At 42.4% G+C, this 18,174-nt stretch overlaps 3 protein-coding genes across 3 annotated transcripts; 2 read left to right on the top strand and 1 right to left on the bottom strand.

Annotated features, from left to right (window-relative positions):
- Positions 1-3,290: 3,290 nt before the first annotated feature.
- RhiXN_03699 (uncharacterized protein) lies at positions 3,291-4,617 on the top strand (the record flags this gene model as incomplete). Its single annotated transcript, XM_043323516.1, has 3 exons — positions 3,291-3,308; positions 3,856-4,113; positions 4,363-4,617. 3 exons carry the CDS (start codon positions 3,291-3,293, stop codon positions 4,615-4,617), a joined length of 531 nt encoding a protein of 176 aa, XP_043175935.1.
- Positions 4,618-6,695: 2,078 nt separating this feature from the next.
- On the bottom strand, positions 6,696-7,724 carry RhiXN_03698 (Transposable element Tcb2 transposase; the record flags this gene model as incomplete). Its single annotated transcript, XM_043323515.1, has 3 exons — positions 6,696-7,340; positions 7,406-7,548; positions 7,601-7,724. 3 exons carry the CDS (start codon positions 7,722-7,724, stop codon positions 6,696-6,698), a joined length of 912 nt encoding a protein of 303 aa, XP_043175934.1.
- Positions 7,725-11,726: 4,002 nt separating this feature from the next.
- On the top strand, positions 11,727-11,974 carry RhiXN_03697 (Transposable element Tcb2 transposase; the record flags this gene model as incomplete). The annotated part of the gene is made up of 2 exons (XM_043323514.1): positions 11,727-11,760; positions 11,811-11,974. 2 exons carry the CDS (start codon positions 11,727-11,729, stop codon positions 11,972-11,974), a joined length of 198 nt encoding a protein of 65 aa, XP_043175933.1.
- Positions 11,975-18,174: the final 6,200 nt, after the last annotated feature.

Here is an 18,174-nt window from a genome sequence, read left to right as displayed (position 1 = left end):
CTGTTGCACACCCAGAAATGATACCATTGGATTTGCCGGAATTTTCTGATATTGCTACTATTTTTTACAAACTCTTTATCTTTACTTTTCTAATCATGTGATATTGGTGCTTACATGCCAAGATGCTGCACCAAGACCTGCCAAGATGCTGTGCCAAGGACAGCTAGATAACAGACATGCCTCCACACAGCCCACAGCACAATTCTTATTTCAACTCTACACTTCTTTTCCCACTGTTATCTATTTGTAATTAGTAAACCACTTGCATATATAAACCACAGGAGAATTACTTGGAGTCCCCAAGTTGGCCTTACCTTGTATATCATTGCAGACAGGCAACCAGTAGTCAGCAGTTACACTGAGCAGCCAAAGTATTGCAGGTCAGGATAGATCAAAAGCTTATCTCCATTGTTGAGCAGCCAGTCAGTGAATCCCATCCAGATTATACTGACACATGTGGCCATTGTAACACTATGTTTTAGCACAAAATCTTACAAATCTATCAAGAACTAAGCTCACAACCCCACTTTTGCTGTAACTCCACCTGCAAAACCTTTGCCAATTGTGTTGAGCATCTTACAAATCTGCACATAACTGGTTATGCAGTTCAGTATGAGTTCTGGTTTTTTTCACACACATACTCAGTTATATGGGCCATTGCTGGACAGAGTATTGGCTTGTTTCACCCATTAGGGACTGTATAACATTAATGTCTTCTCAGGGCCAGGAAAAGAAACTCAAAATTGCAGTTGCATTGAACTCAAGGCACTGTGTGGGCTGGGGGTGCTTTGGGGTATCTCAGGTGACTGCTGGTACCCAGTGAAACAGTTTCCATGACTTTCCCATACATGGGACTGGCAATATGAGGGATTGCAGTGGGTTAGGCTGTATGAGCTGAAAATGGAAATGCCACTCATAAGCTGGAGTCCAAGCCAAATGACACAGAACTTCTAGCAGTAGTAGACACAGGTCAAGGGTATGCTGAGATCAATTATCTAGGGCAGCAGTGATGTGTATACAAAGATAGCATGCAGTATACACAGAGATTGCAGCCAATGGGTGGGGTCTCAAATTGAACATGTTCTAACTCTGTGATTGTCAATCAGGAAACAACCAATTCTACATCATAAGGTCTGTCTTAGAAGAGCCTTCTACTGTATGAGTTTCAACCTCTTCCAATTGACAATCACAGAGTTAGAACATGTTCAATTTGAGACCCCACCCATTGGCTGCAATCTCTGTGTATACTGCATGCTATCTTTGTATACACATCACTGCTGCCCTAGATAATTGATCTCAGCATACCCTTGACCTGTGTCTACTACTGCTAGAAGTTCTGTGTCATTTGGCTTGGACTCCAGCTTATGAGTGGCATTTCCATTTTCAGCTCATACAGCCTAACCCACTGCAATCCCTCATATTGCCAGTCCCATGTATGGGAAAGTCATGGAAACTGTTTCACTGGGTACCAGCAGTCACCTGAGATACCCCAAAGCACCCCCAGCCCACACAGTGCCTTGAGTTCAATGCAACTGCAATTTTGAGTTTCTTTTCCTGGCCCTGAGAAGACATTAATGTTATACAGTCCCTAATGGGTGAAACAAGCCAATACTCTGTCCAGCAATGGCCCATATAACTGAGTATGTGTGTGAAAAAAACCAGAACTCATACTGAACTGCATAACCAGTTATGTGCAGATTTGTAAGATGCTCAACACAATTGGCAAAGGTTTTGCAGGTGGAGTTACAGCAAAAGTGGGGTTGTGAGCTTAGTTCTTGATAGATTTGTAAGATTTTGTGCTAAAACATAGTGTTACAATGGCCACATGTGTCAGTATAATCTGGATGGGATTCACTGACTGGCTGCTCAACAATGGAGATAAGCTTTTGATCTATCCTGACCTGCAATACTTTGGCTGCTCAGCATATGAAGCTCTAACCATTCATGAGAGTTTTCCATTGTATGGTCTCTCACACCATCAGCTTTTATGGGCTTGGTCTAGGTTTTGGCATGGTATATCTCTAACACTCTGTTGATGCTCTGGCTACAATTGCTTGCTCTCTTTTGCACTTTTACTGCTATTACAGCCCTCTCACTTTTGGGGTAGTCATTCAGTCTCAATGAATGTCATGAATATCTCTGCCTTTCCCTGAGCCATGCATTAAAAAAGTGCAATGATATACTCTAAATAGTACCATGTACTCAATTACTGACTCTTGACTCCCAACAGTTCCCACATCTAGAGTAATCAAGGGGGAGAGGGGGAGAAGAGTTAATGGTTACTGGGTAGCCATAGAGCACCAGAAACTCACTCATATGCACTGTAAGCCTGCATATAAGCTTCTTTAGTGTATAGGAGTACCTTTGCATTTTTTGTCTGATTGAATTTGGCTGAGAAAAGGTTGAAATCAGCAAAAACTACAAGAGCTGGGGCTAGTTGGTTTGGATTTGCAAATCAAATGCAACACCCAGCAGCATACCTCAAGGCATACCTTCATGTAGCCTCATTAGATCACCACCATAACTTCTACAGATGCTCTAATTAGTTACATCTACATTTTGTACTAATACATACATATGTAAATCCTCATTGTTCTTGCATTGCATGCACATGCATGAAATGTGGTCATGTGTTGCATTTCATTTGCATGCTAGTGTATAACATCCCATTACACTTTAGAAGGAAACTGGCCCCTGTAGCCTACTTGTCAAAATCCTTATCCCCAGCTGAAAAGAATTATCACATATTTGACAGGGAATTATTGGCAGCAATCAGGGCTTTTAAGGAGTGGTGTGACCTGCTTGAAGTATTGGAATTGGAACATCTGGTCAGGTTTGAACAGATCACAAGAATCTGGAGTACTTTTCCACATCACAATCCCTGAATAAATGCCAAATTCAATGCACAAATTTCCTAGTGGACTATAGTTTCCAAATCATTCACAGACCTGGGGCTCAAAATAAAAAGGTAGACATCCTATCTAGATGTTACAACTTGGTACCTCCCAACGGGGGGGTAGAGAACCAAGTTCTCCTCAGACCAGATGTCTCAGGTGTTGGTCTAGGACCAAGAGGGGGTTGGCACTTGCAGTCAGCTGGGTACAAAGTAAACCTGTGTAAGGCAGTGACAAGCTATCCTACAGTGATAAACTAACTAACTACAGTAAAGAAGATGTCCTGGACTTTGTCTGGGACATTGTGGGTCATGGCACTTAAGGCTGTGTGGTACAAACAATGAGTTGTTTAAGGCAACAAGGACCTATAATACAGCAACAGGGGACTATACTACAATGACAGAGCTGCTTAAGGTAGTGGCTAGCTATCTAAGTACTGTGATGAAGCTGCTTAAGGTGGTGAACTAAGTATCTACTGAGTGGTTGCTGGCTGTAAGGCCTTGTACAGTGTTTAGAGTGCAACAAGAGGTAATCAAGCTGGGGATTGCCATGGTCAATTGCCCTCCTTATATATTACTATAGGGCAGTGCTAATTACAAATAACATAACCAATAAGAACCCTGCTCCATTAGCAGCCTTGCTCATGCATACATGTCACCTATGATGTCATCAAGTGGAGGTGGTTACATTGCTGACTAAGCATGGAGGGGGACATGGCAAGGCACTTAAAGTAGGATATAAGTGCCAAAGTCACATGATCAAAAATGTAGTCTGTTTGCTTTTGTTTAAAATTGAGAAAATGGGAATAAATTCCCTGGTATTAGACACCTTAGGATAGGGTCTTTTATACCCATGTTCAAATGTCCCTAGACAATTTCAAAAAAGACCCTATAAACAGCCTGTTCAGGTAAACAAACTACAACTGCTCACAATGCTGCAATGCACTCATTAATCACCCCAGCTCTCTGATAACAATGTACCAGATACTGAGAATAACAATAACTCAAGTGGTGATGAGTCTGCTGTCCTAGGGGGGCCTCTTACCAATAAGGAGACTAATGCATGCCTCACTGCAACAGTAACACACAATCCTTATGGTCAACCTCACAAGAAGAAAGGAGATGCATGGAAGGCAGTAATGGGAACAGTCAACAAGGATACAAAACATATACTCTCAACTGACACCATTAAACAGGAAGTAAACAAGTGTATCAAGCTGGTGAGTGTTTGCAATTCAACTTGACAACTTGCCATGCTAATTATGGGAAAAACAAGCATGCTGGAGAGCTTCTGCAGCACACATGTTTTTCAGGTGGTGAATCCAAGATATTTCACTCTCAAATTGACAACATATGGGGACAGATTGAAGCTGCTGAGCAGAAGAAAGCTGAAAGAGCTTAAGAGCAATCAGTGGTAAGATTGAAACTACTGTTTCCCTTGAGGTAGAATCTAACCAATGTATCTCTAGCACACCAAGCATATAGAATGTGCTGGTCAAGCTGCCTGCCAGGCTGCCCTTGAAACATTTGTTTGGGGTGCCAATCCTCTGCCTACATCCAACAACAACCCCACATCCAGTAGTGACCACACCCTATCACCCCCTTGCAATCCCAATTACATGACTCTTTCAGGTCAGATGTCAATGGCAATTGATGATGCTAACTGCACAGAAGACATTTGGCACACTGAACTGCTGGATGCACTACAAGAGAACTCAGATTAAATTGAGCAACTAGCAATTAGTATGGAGACAACAGCACAAGCACAACTTGAGTCCACTTGGTTGCTTGCCAGTCTTATCCCACGGGCCAATAAACGCTCTTGTAGTAACTCCACATCTCCTGTTCCAGAAATTCCTCCTTGGAAGCGCCCAGCCACTTGTTTGCACCCAGATTCATCTCTTTGATTTGGAAATATGTATGTATGCTCATAACATCACAATCTAAGATATTCTTCTATGGATGGCAGGGAACAATTAAAAGTGGACAAGGTAATGGATCCATATAGGCAGGTATGAATATATGTAAAAAGAACAGCATTCAGAAAATAGCACCTAACTGGTGAGAGAAAGAGCCAATTGCTCTGTGTGTGTCAAAGAAATGGAAAGAGTCCAAATAATTTACCAAATCCCCATTCAACTGCTATCCAGCCTCAAGACATAGCAGTGTAGAAATCCTGCTCACTTTGTCCAAGGCTCTGTTGTCCCTTGGCCACTGAGATAATAGTGTTAGTTGTCCCATAAGCTGGATCACTATAAATGAACTTCCTCTTCCCATTTTTTCCCATGTGTGCTCTTCAAGTTGGCTTTAAGTCCTGACAGTGCAAGAAGTGTGCTGTTGGCATGACAGCCTTCAACCAGGAGAGAGCAATGAGCAAAAAGCCCGTCAGGGGTAGTAAGCGCATTATATTTGAGGGCATGGCATGCTTTGTACCTGTTGTAGTTAATGGTTTGCTGCTGTTTTGGGCAGCAAATCATGTGGAATGTAATTTCAAGAAACCCCCAAATGTTGGGAATTAGACAGTCCTCAGAAGTAACAGCCTTGCTGTATTCATCTAGACAATTTGGTGTAAGTAGTTGGGTGTTGAACCCAGTGAGGAGGTGATTGGTCCATTTATGGAAGATGTAGTTACTTAGTTGGTTAACTATGGATGAGACAATTGGTTGACAGAGCCCAAACTCATGCTCAAGATCATTGAGATATTTGGAAGATGATAGGCAAGCAAGCAGGACCAATAAAGCAATGTTTGCAGGTATGTGATTACATTTCTGTGTAACAAACAGCCTCTTGATTTGCAGCAGTGTGACAAGGTACTCAATTACAACTTTAGGAAATCTACAAGAAAGCTTGAGTCAAATTGTTTTGAGAATGATTGAACTACAAACCTGGTGAGTTCAATACATCAATCTCCACTTAATTCTTCCCAGTCAAGGGGGATGAGTTGCTGTTTTTTGTGAAGTGTACAAGCATAGTGCCAAGAGTGACAGGAAGGGAAATTGGTGGCTCAAAATGCCTGTAGAGTGAGTAGAAAATTATATAAAAGTAGTTATACCTACCTAAGATACTGCTTGTAGTGACAGCAGATAATCCAGCCAGAAAAACATGCAGATGCAGCTGCCAGGAAACCATTGTGGGCAGGAGGAAGTGAAGGGACCAATTTGAAAATTTGTGTTAAATCTTGTATGGCCAACCATGTTTGTTCCATCACATATTTTAGCATAAGAATAGGGAGTATTATTCATCCCATGCTATTATACATGTATGTCTAATCTCAAGGCAATTGGTGAAGGTACAGACTTGTAAACCTAAAAATGGCACTAGGCACCCTGCTGTATTTGGCTGATGCTTGGGTAAAAAAGACCCTATCCTAAGGTGTCTATTGTGTGTGTCTACAGCACTTACTCATTTAGGCTTAAGTAACATTAGTCTAAAAGTACTATGCATAACCAATCACCTGCCCTGCATAGTTGCTAGACTATTTGTCAGGAGTTAATTACCCCTGATAAACCTAGCATACAGTGGCGCGCAAATCAAATGCAACACGTGACCCCCCGTGCTTGCACTTGCTGCAACGGGCCGTGTAGGCCAATTTGTACTTAAGTATAATAATAAGTAATGCTAGAATTGAGCTATTGAGTGCCCTTGTAAATTCCTGTGGAGAACAGAGTAGTTCCGGTGGAGATAATGATCAGATACTAGTTTTGGATGTTGCATTTGTTATGACTCTGACTAAGCAAAATGCGCAATGAGAACAGAAACTTGTGCGCAACGCAACAATGCATTATTGTAATTACTACAAAAACTAATAACAAGTATTACCACCCTTCCTATCAATGACCTCCTGCACTCTTTCTGTCATAGAATCATAGAGTTTGTCAATATATGCCTGTGGAATACACTCCCACTCCTCCTGGAGAATGGCCCAGAGATCATTGGCACGCGTTGGTAATTGATGCCTCATGCGCACACAACGGTCAAGGTAGTCCCAGACATTCTCAATGATATTCATATATGGGCTATTTGCTGGCCAGGGGAGTACTGAGAGCTGTTGAGTATTGAGCCACTCTTGAGTAACCTTGGCTGTATGCTTTGGGTCATTGTCATGTTGAAAGACAGTGCAACAAACAGGGATAGAGAGGTCAGCCATGGTCCCACAAAGCTCCTCCTTCAAGATCTTGGTGTAATGAACAGCTGTCAGGTGGCCATCAATGCAGTACAGATGGCCCACCCCATTTGCAGTAACACACCCCCAGACCATCACGTTTCCACCACCATGTTTGACCTGTTTGCAGGTATAACAAGGATCCAGAGAGAGTCCTGGACGTCTCCAACAGCGTAGAGGGCCATCACCATTGAAGACGTTAAATTTTGATTCCTCTGAAAAAATGACCTGGCGCCAGTCCTGAGCCAACCAAGTTGCATGGTTTCTGGCCCAGTCCAGACAAGCCTTGAGATGATGGCTTGTGAGTAGGGGGACACAGTGACAGGCATAGTTATAGATGCCCAGCTCACGCAGACGTTGGCAGACCGTAGAGTTTGATACATGAGAGAAATAGTCCCAATGGAGCTGGGATGCAGAGGCCAGACAGTTACAAGAGAGTGAAAGCGCCGCAAATTTTGCATCTGCAAACCTGAGTTTGCATGGGCAACCAGACCTGGACCTATCAGAGTAGTAGCTACAAGTTTTCAGGTATCAGGTGCAAGTACGGCTGACAGTGCAGGGAGGAACGTTGAGTTGAGTAGCTATCTTGTAGATTGTAAGACCAAGATCCCAAAGTGCCAGAATTTGGGCCCAAAGCTCAGGAGAGTGCTGTTGCCCCCTGGGAGGCATTGCAAGAGTGTCTTAATCATGATTCAAGTCAATGAGCAGGCTTAAATCAGTTGGGAGCGGTTGCCAACCGGGGAGGGGGCAATATGGTTTGTCAGCAGCCATATCAAATGCAACAATGAAAGCACGTTATTCAATGGCACTTTCCCAACAACGCCACCAGGTGCCCAGAGACTTTGTAGGACAATAATTCTCTATTGTTTAAGCATTTCTTTTTATTAGACTAAAGTACAAATTGGCCTACACGGCCTGTTGCAGCAAGTGCAAGCACGGGGGGTCACGTGTTGCATTTGATTTGCATGCCACTGTATATTGTGCATATAATGTGTGCATATATTCTGATATTTAAAACTAGTTCTTGATTATTCCCATAGACTTTTGTACATAGTAATTGTTTCTTACTCCTGTTCTTGTTATGTATCTCCTAATATTTCATTCACAGCTCACCATCCACTTTAGTCTGCGTATCTGACTTTCTGATCTAATGGCCATTTTTTTTTAATTTCTATTTACTCCTGTCATTACTCTATGTAACACTCATATTGACTGTATGTGTTATATATTGCTTAATAGAGCTCCTTTTGCTTGCTCTAATGCTACCTGTCATGTGCTTATACAATAAGATCTCACAGAGATATTAGCTTCACAGGATTCTATCTGTGTGGCTCAAGTACCTTACTAATCATTACATTCATACCTTCACACCTAGCTCATCACAGGACTAACTCTAACTTGGGAAACAAACCTTATTCCAAGCTTAGTTGAGTCATATCTCTCATGAGATTACTAAGGTTCTCCTTATTTAGTAATTTCTAGTGGCACTGCAAATCCAGCTTATGAGTCATTCTGCATGCCACCAGAATGACTCACACTAATGACTCACTCTAAGTGCTCTTTGACTGTCAAACATTGCTTGATAAACTGAGTCATGTATTTAGATGTTTGTATTTTTAACTAATTGCAGTTCAACCCAAGAGCAGTCACATTCCAACCTAGTAATATCTGTGCCTTCCCACCCACCAATCAAAGTATTAGGAAGCACAGTCCTAAGCAAGTCATACTCATACTCTGACTAGGTGAACAACTCAGTAACCTTGCCACTCTAGGGTGTAAAAGGGTACTCTTGCATACCTTTGGGGGGCAACTGTCCTAGACATTGTTGGGGACACCAAGGGGGCTGGCACTTGTGGCTGGGTACAGGTAAGGTAAGAACCGCATAAGGCAGTGGTGAGCTATCCTATGGCATTGGCTAACTATACTATGGCAGCAAGCATGCTGTAAGGCAGAAACCAACTATGTAAGTACAACCAGAAGACTGCTTAAGGTGGTGTAGATGACTATGTAGCTAACTTAGTAATTACTGAGCTATAAGGCCCTTGTACACTGAGTGGATGCAACAAGAGGTAATTGATCTGGGAGTTACCATGGTTGGTTGGCCTCCTTATATATTCTACAAGAGTCCTAATTCCAAATACATTATGTGCAATGCCATATCAAATAAGAACCCTGCTCCTACTGCAGCCTTACTCATGTATATGTGTCACTGACATGTCATAATGACATCATCAAGGTGGAGGTGGCTACAATGCTGACTAAGCAAGGAGGGGGATGTGGCAAGGTGCTTAACATGTAGAATAAGCACCAAAATCACATGATTGAAAATGTTGTCTGTTTGTCTTTCTTTAAAATTGAGAAATTTGGAATAAATTCCCTTGGTATATGTGTGTCTACAACAGCAACCATCCTACTTACCACTCCACATCACTGTTACTGTTGACTGTCACTGTTAAGTTTGGGCTTGCCCTGCTCAATTGTGTGATATATTGTGCCTCAAGATTTCAAATAACTTAAACCCTTATAAGTGCATCTCCCAAGTACCCATAGTGTGGAAAGGTAGTAGACCTGATACAGAGTTCTTAGGTTAAGTGAACAGAAGGCAGTTATCCTTAGAAGGATATATACCTAGTAACCAGTTAGTTCCTGCAACTAGGAGTGAAACTTACATAACTATCTCTGCCAACAGTAACCTGAGCCAGTACTCTTGCTCTTACAGAAATACTTACTAAGACACTTTACACTGTGAAAGGATGTCATAAACAGAGGAAAATAGAACTAGCCAGAATTGAATCACCTTGTTGTGACCCAACTGTAAGGTTGGTCACACACTGATGGCAGGTGCTTGTCAGAGCTGACAACTACCACAGGGTAAACCTAACAAGCTATTGCCTAATATAGGACTTATCAGCTAGTAGGATCTAACAGAGCTCAAGGCAACTGCCAGATAAGGGGTTGGACAAGACCAATACAGTAAGTGTGCACTATGCTATAAAGATAGCTGGGCAAAGGACCTTTGACAGGGACTGGTATGCTCTCAGGCAATACTCTTAAATGTATGTCTTAGGGTAGTAGTGTTGGATGGGGATAAGAGGTTGAGTTCTGAGGCTTAAGGCTCTCAGAACCCTCCTTATATATTCACAGAGAAGGGGAAGAGTAATTACATGTACAAACATCATAACAAAGATAAGGTCACATGACCAGAGATAAGAAAACAAGATCACATGACTAAAGGTCATGTGATGAGATTACATAATAAGCGCTCAGCGCCTAAATAGCATAAAGATGCATATATCCATAAATCTTCATGAAGATAGCGCATATATTCACTATTTCTTTGACTTAGTGGATTTTAAGGTGGTCACGCCTCTAGGGCATGACAGTGCTTAAGACCATACTACTATACTGCAAATCTATCCTAAAGGCTATACTACTGATGGAAGGGGCTGCTTAAAGCAGTGTGGGGGTTACCAACTATGGTGGTAAAAGGCCTAAGGCTGGTGAGATCAACTACTGTACTATCTACTGGTAAGTAAAGGGACTTATTGTCATGCCCTAGAGGCGTGACCACCTTAAAATCCACTAAGTCAAAGAAATAGTGAATATATGTGCTATTTTCATGAAGATTTATGGATATATGCATCTTTATGCTGTTTAGGTGCTGGGTGCCTATTATGTAATCAAATCACAAGACTAAAGGTCATGTGATCATGTCTTTCTTATCTTTGGTCATGTGACCTTATCTTTGTTATTGTGTTTGTCATTGTATGTACTCTTCCCCTCTCTGTTGAATATATAAGGAGGGTTCTGAGAGCCTTAAGCCTCAGAACTTGACCTCTTAACCCCTTCCTACACCTACCTACCCTAAGACATACACCTAAGAGTATTGCCTGAGAGCATACCAGTCCCTGTCAAAGGTTCTTAGCCCTGCTATCTTTATAGCACAGTGCACTTTACTATAATTGGTCTTGTCCACCCTCTATCTTGCAATTGCCTTTGAGCATTGTTAGATCCTACTAGCCCATACTTAAGTCCCTCTGGGCTGTTAGCTAGTTAGGTTTACCCTGTGGTAGTTGTTGGCTCTGACACTTATGGTCCCAATGCTACTGCTGACTACTGAGTACCTGTCTGTGAAGGAAGACAAGGTAAAATTGACTTGGGGTTTCCAAGCAATTTCTCTGTGGTATACACACTGGCAAGCATTTGCAATGCAACACATGACTTGCTAGCCTTGCAAGTTCTTGTCACAACCAAGAATGAAATGATTGCTGTGAGATATTGAGACAATTCACACAGATGAGAAAGTGGGAAATTGACAAGGCAAATTTTTCTTGGGGTTCCCAAGCCAATTCACAGTCTTCTTTTATAACAAAGTGCAAGGGGGTAAATACAAGGAGTAGGGACAGTGTCTGGGCTGCACAACTGGGAAGCAAGATAGAGCATATGGCTCAGAAGCTCTACATAGTGAACTGGGCCAGTGCACAGCAAGATAAGCAAGATAGAAGCACTTAGAACAGAATAAGTCCAGACTAGGTGCAAGAAGGGAACAAGGAAGTGGGAAGAACATAAACAGGGAAGATAGGAACTATGCAAACAGATAAGATGGATACAGATGAGTTCCCTAGACAAATGCACTGGGGGGGGGAAGGAAGTGACAAGCAATACAAAGTCATGTCAGGAGGTGAGGCTCATGACATCAGGGATGGTTTGAGGAGAAGTCAGTTGCTGTGCTCCCTTGGCTGGCACAAAGCCCAGATATGAACATAATTGAGAACATATGGAACTACCTTGACTGTCAGGTTCACTCCTCTGACCCTGCCCTGCATAATGTTGCTGAATTGTGGGAGGCTCTTCAGGAGGAGTGGGCATGCATCAATCCCATCATTATCAATAAACTGTATGAGTCTATGCCTGATTGAGTTGATTCCCTACTTGCTGCTAAGGGTGGGAATACCCCCTATTAATTTTGTACATAGTCTCATAGTAATTATTGTGTCTTTTGCTGCCTTGCAAGTAGGGGGCACATATATTTCAAATTTGCATCAATTGAAATGCAACAGGGAGCAGCCTCAATGCAGGTGTATCTCCCTGCCAAGTCAATTTTCTTTACAAAAATTTGTATGTGTATTCTATCCACCAAGACGCAGCTTTTCTATTATGAAGGTTAAGCAAAATACACCATGTGTTGCCCATTGCAGAACTTGCAAGGCTGGCAAGTGATGTGTTGCATTACAAATGCTTGCCAGTGTATACACAAGAGAGAACTAATTACAGATAGATAAGACATGAGAAAAGAAGTATAGATATGTGTTGTAGACACACTTATACCAAGGGAACTTATCCCTATTTTCTCAAATTTAGACAAAGACAAATGGACAACATTTTCAATCACATGACTTTGGCATTTATATCACATGCTAAGCACCAAGCCACATCCCCATCCATGCTTACTCATCCCATGTAGCCACCCTACCTGATGACATCATTATGACACATCAGTGACATGTATGCATGAGTAAGGATGCAGTTGGAGTGGGGTTCTTACTTGATATGGTATTGGACATCATGTATTTGTAATTAGCTGTTCTCTAGAATATATAAGGAGGCCAACCAACCATGGTAACACCCAGGTTGATTACCTCTTGTCACACTCCACACATTGTGCAAGGCCTTACAGCTGGTAACTACTTAGATACAACACCTTAAGCATTGCCCTCACTGTACTTATGTAGCTTGCCAGCACCTTACAGCGTCTGGTCATTGTAGTTAGTTTGTTTGTTGTTGTAGGTAGCACCATTGCCACCTTACACAGTTAGTTACATAGTCTATATGGCCTTAAGTGCCTGCTGCCTCAACATCCCCACAAGACATCTAGGACAATATGAAATGAGAACCATGCTGCAGACTGTGCAGAGGTGTCTTTGTTATCTAGGCATCCTTGGCATGGCATCTTGGCAGGTCTTAGTGTGGCATCTTGGCTTTGATAAGTACCAAGGTCATGTGATCAAAAAAGTGAAGATAGAGAGTTTGTAAAAAATGGTAAAAGTATTAGAAAAATCAGGGGATTCTGGTGGTATATTTTGTTGGAGTGTAACACACCTTGACCACTAAGCCATAGAGCCCTATTATTCCTCTGCTGGCAACCCATGATTGCACCTGCTACCCCCCAAATTTGGGCTTAGGCCAGCATGCAACCACTTGTACTGGTCATGTGACCATATCCAGGACAAAGGATATATCTGTAGTTGATTATATTCAAGATAGCAAGACCCTTAGAACCCTAAAGAAGTTACTTCTTTACTCAGCTTGGAAATTGGGAATCTTTCAACACAGACTCTGCTCAGCACTAGAGTCTCAACCTCTTTTCCCCCAATATACAACATTACTTACACATCTCTTAACAGCCCCCACTCCTCCCATGAACCATCTACAGTCCTGCAAACAGCTCAGCCCACATGTCTGCAAACACACAATGGTTGTGTTGTAGACACACACATAGAACCCACAATTATTTGAATTTTCTCAATTTTGAACAAAGACAAACAGACAAGTTTTTCAATCAGATGACTTTGGCACTTACCTCACATGCTAAGCACCTAGCCACAACCCCTCCACTGCTTACTAAGCTACCTAGCTACCTCCACCTTTGACATCACCAGTGACATGTATGCATGAGTCAGGCCACTGATGGAGCAGGCTTCTAATTGGTTATGGTTTTGCATATTATATTGTAAGTAGCACTGCCTTTATTAATATGTCTAATGTCATGACCCATGCCTTTGCTAGCATGTCTCCAGGCCACCTACTAATAGGATACCACAGTCTTTAGAAGGCTGCATATACTCACATATATGCAGTCAGAACTGTCATTACTCTAAGAGCTCATGACTTAGTGTCACAACCCACTCCACTCTCTTCCATGAGTCCTGACCTAGTCAAGCCTCCAACACACTCATGTTGCAAACCAAAATGACCGCAAGCACGCATATACTCGCACTTATGCACCCAGAGCCCCCAGGTTCCCTCATATAAGAGACTTATGGTTGACATGGCTGGACTAAGTGATGTTCTCTAAGTCCAGGTCACATGACCTCCCCCCACCAATCCTTTATCAAATACTATACTAAACTGCTACAGATTGGAGGTGGGGGGGGGATGACATAATCTTGTCTAGAATAATATATTATTCAGACCTTGCCTGCAGGCTACCTTAACATTAGCCTGTGGCAAGGGGGGCAGGGAAGTGCAACATCCCCAGCAAGATATATTATTCATATATCACTGTGCATCATATATACTGTCCTGGACACAGTCACATGACCAGTACAAGTGGTTCCATGCTGGCCCAAGCCCAAATTTGGGGGGTAGCAGGTATAATCATGGGTTGTCAGCAGGGGGATGATAGGGCTCTATGGCTTAGTGGTCAAGCTGGTTCAATTCTGGCTAGTTCTATTTTCCTCTGTTTATGGCAACCACCTTTTTGGTCATGTGACTTCAGTGCTTATATCATATGCTAAGTGCCTTGCCATGTCCCCCCTCCTTGCTTAGTCAGCTACATAGCTACCTCTACTTCCAATGACATCACTATGACACATAGGTGACATGTATGCATGAGTAAGGCTGCAGCAGGAGCAGGGTTCTTATGGGATCACATATTTGTTATCTTGTATTTGTAAATAGCTCACATGTAGAATATATAAGGAGGCCAACCAACCATGGTAACACCCAGGTCAATTACCTCTTGTTGCACTCCACACACTGTATAAGGGCCTTAAGCCCAGTAACCACTACTTAGCTACTTAGTACACCACCTCAAGCAGCTTTCTTGCTGTAGATACATAGCTGGCCATTGTCTGTAGGACCTTGATCAGTGTAGTTATATAGCTAGTTGTTGTAGGTAGCCTACTCACTGCCTTAAACAGTTACAACTTGTACCCACCTGGCCATAAGTGCCAGCTGCCTCAACACCCCTACAGACATCTAGGACAGATAGCAGGGCTAAAGACCTTTGACAGGGACTGGTATGCTCTCAGGCAATACTCTAAATGTATGTCTTAGTGTTGTGACCCAACTATAAGGTTGGTCACTTGCTAGCAGGTGGTTACTTGTGGCTGTACTACTACAGGTGAGTCTGCTACACTGAGCAGCAAAATTATTGCAAGTCAGGAGAGGTTGAAAGTTTATCTCCATTGCTCAGCAGCCAATCAGTGAATCCCATCCAAGTTATACTGACACATGTGGCCATTGTAACACTATGTCTTAGCACAAAATCTTACAAATCCATCAAGAACTAAGCTCCCAACCCCACTTTTGCAAATTGTGTTGAGCATCTTACAAATCTGCACATAACTGATTGTGCAGTTCAGTATGAGTTCTGGTTTTTTACACACACATACTCAGTTATATGGGCCATTGCTGGACAGAGTATTAGCTTGTTTCACCCATTAGGGACTATATAACAGAACTGTCTTCTCAGGGCCAATAAAAGAAACTCAAAATTGCAGTTGCATTCCACTCAAGGCACTGTGTGGGCTGGGGGTGCTTTGGGGTATTTCAGGTGACTGCTGGTACCCAGTGAAACAGTTTCCATGACATTCCCATACCTGGGACTGGCAATATAAGAGATTGCAGAGGGTCAGGCTGTATGAGCTGAAAATGGAAATGCCACTCCTAAGCTGGAATCCAAGCCAAATGACATAGATCTTCTAGCAGCAGTAGACACAGGTGAAGAGTATGCTGAGATCAATTATCTATGGCAGCAGTGATGTGTACACAAAGATGGCATGCAGTATACACAGAGATTGCAGCCAATGGGTGGGGTCTCAAATTGAACATGTTCTAACTCTGTGATTGTCAATTGGAAGAGGTTGAAACTCATACAGTAGAAGGTTCCTCTAAGACAGACCTTATGATGGAAAACTGGCTGTTTCATGATTGACAATCACAGAGTTAGAACATGTTCAATTTGAGACCCAACCCATTGGCTGCAATCTCTGTGTATACTGCATGCCATCTTTGTGTACACATCACTGCTGCCATAGATAATTGATCTCAGCATACTCTTCACCTGTGTCTACTGCTGCTAGAAGTTCTATGTCATTTGGCTTGGATTCCAGCTTAGGAGTGGCATTTCCATTTTCAGCTCATACAGCCTGACCCTCTGCAATCTCTTATATTGCCAGTCCCAGGTATGGGAATGTCATGGAAACTGTTTCACTGGGTACCAGCAGTCACCTGAAATACCCCAAAGCACCCCCAGCCCACACAGTGCCTTGAGTGGAATGCAACTGCAATTTTGAGTTTCTTTTATTGGCCCTGAGAAGACAGTTCTGTTATATAGTCCCTAATGGGTGAAACAAGCTAATACTCTGTCCAGCAATGGCCCATATAACTGAGTATGTGTGTGTAAAAAACCAGAACTCATACTGAACTGCACAATCAGTTATGTGCAGATTTGTAAGATGCTCAACACAATTTGCAAAAGTGGGGTTGGGAGCTGTTGTACACCACTGTAAGGTGGGTACACGCTGGTAAAGGCAGGCGCTTACGGCTGTACTACTACAAGCAAGACTTATGTAATCTACTGACTAGGCTAAATTACTGTTACATAAGGCAACCTACTGCTATCTACAGTTGACAAAGGGGCCTTAGGCCTGGGAGGTGTGGTAGGTGAGATAAGTGGGGTAAACATTGGTACTACTGAGGGGGCCAGCTACTTAGCTAGCTGACTACCTTCTCTAATGAGTAAGAGGCAAGGTAAAATTGACTTGGGGTCTCCAAGTGATTTTCCTGCTGTATATATAATCAAAGGGGTGCTATCTACATGGTCTGTGCATGTGAGAAAGGAAGTGTACATGTGAAATGAGAACCGTGCTGCAGGCTGCGCAGAAGCGTGGATGTTTCTTAAGCGCCCTTGGCTTGGCATCTTGGCGTGGCATCTTGGCATAATAAGCGCCAAGGTCATGTGATTGGGAAACAACAGATATGAAGTCCAGAAAAAATACTAAAAATAATAGAAAAAATAGGGGATTCCTGTGGTATATGTTAAGGGAGTGTAACAGGAGCTTAGTTCTTGATAGATTTGTAAGATTTTGTGCTAAGACATAGTGTTACAATGGCCACATGTGTCAGTATAACTTGGATGGGATTCACTGTTTGGCTGCTGAGCAATGGAGATAAACTTTCAACCTCTCCTGACCTGCAATACTTTTGCTGCTCAGTGTAGTCTAAGGTTGACTACTGAAGGGACTACATAAGGTGGTGTGGATGGGGAGTTTTACAATGAGAAGGGCCTAAGGCCAATGACAACTAACTACTGATGAGTAAGGGGACTTATGGTCCCAATGTTACTGGTTGACTACTGGGTACCTGTCTGTGATGATAGACAAGGTAAAATTGACTTGGGGTTTCCAAGCAATTTTCCTGTGGTATATATACACAAGGGAGTAAGTAATTACAAATTGATAAGGTGGGAAAAGAAGTATAAGGGTGGTAATAAGAGCTGTGCTACAGGCTGTGCAGAAGCTGCAGAAGCTCCTTTGTTATCTAGCCAATCCTTGGCACAGTATCTTGGCAAGGGCTTGGTGCAGCATCTTGGCATGTGAAGCACCAAGATCACATGATTAAGAAAGTATAGATAAAGAGTCTGTAAAGAATAGTAAAAATATCAGAAAAAGAGGCAAGTCTGATGGTGTTGTTGCTGGGAGTGTAATACTTAGGGTAGTAGATGTGGGATGGGGATAAGAAGTTGAGTTCTGAGGCTTGAGGCTTTCAGAACCCTTCTTATATATTCAACTGTGGTGGGGAATATTACATACAGTTACAAACATAATAACAAAGATAAGGTCACATGACTCTAAACTTTAAAACAAGACATAACTAAAGGTCATGTGATTTGCTCATGTAATAAGCACTCAGCACTTGTTTTTAAATGAAGTGCATTTATCCACAATTCTTCATGAAATAGCACATATATCTGTATTTTCTTCAACTTAGTGGATTTCAAGGTGGTCCAGCCTCTAGGGCATGACAACAAGCATGGCAGTGTATTCACAAATAGAGTGTGCAAAACCAAACCAAATAAGAAGCCCACTCCATCAGTGGCCTTACTCATGCATAC

This window comes from Rhizoctonia solani, chromosome 1 (assembly GCF_016906535.1).
Source record: "Rhizoctonia solani chromosome 1, complete sequence".
NCBI classification, from domain to species: domain Eukaryota; kingdom Fungi; phylum Basidiomycota; class Agaricomycetes; order Cantharellales; family Ceratobasidiaceae; genus Rhizoctonia; species Rhizoctonia solani.
The sequence above is the reverse complement of the archived record's forward strand: the minus strand, read 5'-3'. Positions and strand labels throughout refer to the sequence as shown.